Raw genomic sequence first — 4,126 nt, 5'->3', positions numbered from 1 at the left:
CCTTCATTTATATTTAAATTCGGTAATAAAAATATAAGTTAAAGGCGAAGATTAACTTATTTTTTCAATTAAAGTTAAACCGCCTTTGACTTATAATTTCTTATAAAAGAATTTAAATATAAAGTATGCATTAAAATATGTTTTTATACATAGGAAGTTAATGTTTGTTACTAGTTATTCAGTATGAATGAAGGGGAAAATATTTATATATGAGTTGTATTCATAAAAATTAAACTGCCTTTAACTTATATTTTTAATTTAAAACAATATTTTAAACTTGCGCACCTAGTACTTGAATAAGATAATGAAAAATACAAGTTAAAGGTGGTTTCTGAATAATTGGATACCAACTTTGCCTTTAAATGTATAACATTCTTACCTTTGCATTTGTGGAATTGTTGGATTCTGAGTTTATCTCCATATGTGTAAAAAATATACTCTATATTTAAATTCGCTAATTAAAAATTTAAATTAAAGGCGGTTCAACTTTATGATTTCTCAAGTAAATATTTTTAGAATGCAATATTTTGGTTCTCATTTTTACTTGATTTGGAATAATTTTGAAATATCATTATCTAACATATGTCTAAAAACTTATATTTATTCTACTACATATTTAAATATTTTGAATTTTAATATTTTGGTTCTCCTTTACTCGTATTGAATAATTGGGTACCAAAGCTTACCTTAATGTATACTTTGTATTTAAATTTGATAATCAAAAATAAAATTTAGGTGATTTAGCTTTTGTGAAGACTCATATTTAAATATTTTTGTGATGTATATTTTGGTTATCTGGATTAGTTAATTGAATAATTTTGAAATTTCATTATCATCTTTGTATAAATCTTGTTATCTATAATAATATATAATTGAATTGAAGGTAATTATATATGAAGACCTCTTATATTTGAATATTTTGGTTATCCCCTTCATTTATATTTAAATTCCGTAATAAAAAATATAAGTTAAAGGCGAAGATTAACTCATTTTTTAAAAAAAACGTCTTGACTTATAATTTTTATTAATAAGTTTAAAGATAGATTGAAATAAGTTTTAAATTAGCTTTTATACCAGTTATTCAGTATGAATTAAGGGGAAAATATTCAATCTCAAAAATATTTATATATGAGTTGTATTCATAAAAGTTAAACTGCCCTTAACTTATATTTTTAATTATCTGATTAAATCATATTGTAAATAATAAGGTAAGTTTTTACACATATATATATAGACGATTTCTAATACAATTCTAAATTTATAAAAAATACAAGAGAAGAGAACCAAAATATTCAATCTTAAATTATAGTATTTATTATTGTATTGAAAGATATAGTGGATATAAAGATAAGTGGCCATAGCTTGTATAAGTGTATAATTTGAACAGGAAAAACAAAAGTTTAGAATCACTTAACCATTACCTCTTAAATTTAATTCCGAATTTTTTTATTATAGTCAATTCAATATAAATAAATGTTTGCAAAACATATTTTGGTATAAATAAATGTCTCCTCTCATCATTATAGTGATCATTGATTATTAACATTTTGCAGCTATTTAAAATGTTGAACTTCGAAACAATAAATGTATTCCTTAAACAAACACGTATTTTTTACAAAGACATCAGACAACATTTATGGTCATTGATTGTGACAAAGATTGCGATGTTCGAAAATCGGTGTCTCCCCATGAACCAAAATCGTACACGACCGTTTCCATACTAATGAGTGTACGGTAGTAAATTTACCGGTGTCCACTATTCTCCTTTGCTCAATTAAAACAATCTGGCCGCAAGAATGGAAAGCTCGGTGTCCCGTTGTCGTCCGCACAAGAGTGTCTTGTCCGTCCAGTATGCATCGGACCGGAGTATGTTGGCCGATGGCATTTGTTTTGTATATATATTGACAGTGACTGACTTGAATATTGATGCGACACCGTGGGATAATCGAACTCGGCCATGGATTTAACTACAAAAATATACTGACTACACGTCGCCGGACACCACCTTTTATATCGCCATGTATAAACTATTCAAAACAAACCCGGTACAAGCAGCCATCAAAAAAGTAATTTATACAAGAGAAATACACACACGGAATTGACTATTAGCTGTGGGTAGACATTTTAGCTTTTTCAGGTAGTTTTTTTCATAAACTTGCTGATGAATTGCACATACTGTTAACTGAATTATTCAGATATCCAAGTGAAATCTGTTAATATAAAAATAAGTTTCATTGCATTTAATGACAAATAATATATCCATCTTATTTACTAAATGTTACGATTTTTCCATAAACTAGGTTTGTGGAATTGTGATTTTATCCAATTCCATAATCTTTTTCTAGTGGTCTCTCTTGGTATGAATATCTCAGATAATTCATGTCCAGGTAACGTACAACAAAGCTCCACTTCATCTATCTTGGGAGAATCTCTATCCACAGTAACAAAGTCATCATTAATACTGGCTTCTGAATAATTTTTATTTGTATAAATAATTACTGTGTCAGTTTCGCTTAAAGTTACATTAGATTTTAAAAGGTTCCTTATTGCTTCCTAAAATTTACAATTAGTTCACTTCTAATTGATATTTACACACTTACCACGTTTAATATATCATGTATATTTCCTGCGTGTCCTCCACTCATGTCATGGAATTTAGTGAAATCAAGTTCTGCTTTCTGTTGTCGAATCGATATCCAAGATTTGGATACATTAAACTCTGGCATTCTTTTAAACACCACATTTTACTTGAACATATTATTCATCATTAAATGAATGACTTGTGATCAGAAGTATTAAAAGTATTTTTGCTTATACATTTTTTCAAACTGTCAAAATGACAGATGCTGTAAATGTACAATAATGTATGTAAAATAAATCTCACTAATTAATTCACATAACTATATACAACGTCAAAATTAATTTTTTTATATAGAAGCAGGTATGTCAGTAAAATATTAGTTACACAAAAATAATTATAATTTATAGACCACATTGTGTTATATTTGTAAACATAATTTTCCTTGATAATGAATCTTACTATTAAATTAACCTGCAAAATATGAAAAACTTTCATAAAAGGTAAACTTTAACTTACGTTTTTCATTATATGATTCAACTAATTTATTTTTTATATTATTCAAAAATACAAGAAAACATACTAACCAAAATATCCAATTCCAAAGATATTTTAAATTGAGAAGTCTACATAAAAGTTATTATTAATCATGAAACTTCAAATCAAATCCAAAGTGTATATTATGTTTTATAGATATAAAGATACTGTATTCAAATATTCAATACAAGGGGGGTTATATGAAAAATATTCAATCTCAAATAGTTTAAATTTAAGAAGTCTTAATCAAAGTTAAACCGTACTTAGTTTATATTTTCCGTTACCTGATTTGAGTACATAGTAGATAATAAGATAAATTTTTATATATGAAAACTAATAAATTATTCAAAAATACAAGTAAAAAGGAGAAAAATATGAATAATTGAGAAGTCTTAATATAAGCCTTAAATCTATATATTTGATTATCGAACTTAAATATGGAGTATATTTTTTGCATATAAAGATAGTTTTTGTATCTAATTATTCAATACAAGTGAAGGGGAAAACTAAAATATTCAGTCTCAGAGTATTTGAATATAAGAAATCTCTATCAAATTTAAACACTCTTTAGCTTATATTTTTCATTATAGACATAAGATAAGAGTATATGTATAAGTAATAGTATCACTAATAAAATTTTTAAATTATTGAAAAATAAAGGAATATATATATATATATATATATATATAGCATAAAATTTTAAAAATATATAAATATATAAAAATACATAAATATAAGGACTCTTCAGCCTTTAATTTATATTTTTTTATCCAAATTAAATCTAGAGTATATATTAAGGTAATTTTTTTACATACAATGATAATGTTGGCATTCAATTATTTAATACAAGTGAAACGGAGAACAAAAATATTCAATCTCAAATATATATGTAAAAAGTCTTCTTTATAATTCAAGCACATAGTAGATATAATATAAGTTTTCATATATAAATTATTGTGGTAACTAATAAAATTTTTCAAAAACACAGAAAAGCAAAAAAATCAATATATC

General features: G+C 25.1%; 1 protein-coding gene across 1 annotated transcript; it reads right to left on the bottom strand.

Annotated features, from left to right (window-relative positions):
• Positions 1–2,225: 2,225 nt before the first annotated feature.
• Positions 2,226–2,848, bottom strand: LOC126265230 (uncharacterized). Its single transcript, XM_049965822.1, has 2 exons — positions 2,601–2,848; positions 2,226–2,553 (listed from the first exon to the last, which is right to left on the bottom strand). Exons 1-2 carry the CDS (start codon positions 2,724–2,726, stop codon positions 2,272–2,274), a joined length of 408 nt encoding a protein of 135 aa, XP_049821779.1. The 5' UTR covers positions 2,727–2,848; the 3' UTR covers positions 2,226–2,271.
• Positions 2,849–4,126: the final 1,278 nt, after the last annotated feature.

This window comes from Aethina tumida, chromosome 4 (genome assembly GCF_024364675.1).
Source record: "Aethina tumida isolate Nest 87 chromosome 4, icAetTumi1.1, whole genome shotgun sequence".
NCBI lineage: Eukaryota > Metazoa > Arthropoda > Insecta > Coleoptera > Nitidulidae > Aethina > Aethina tumida.
The sequence above is the reverse complement of the archived record's forward strand: the minus strand, read 5'-3'. Positions and strand labels throughout refer to the sequence as shown.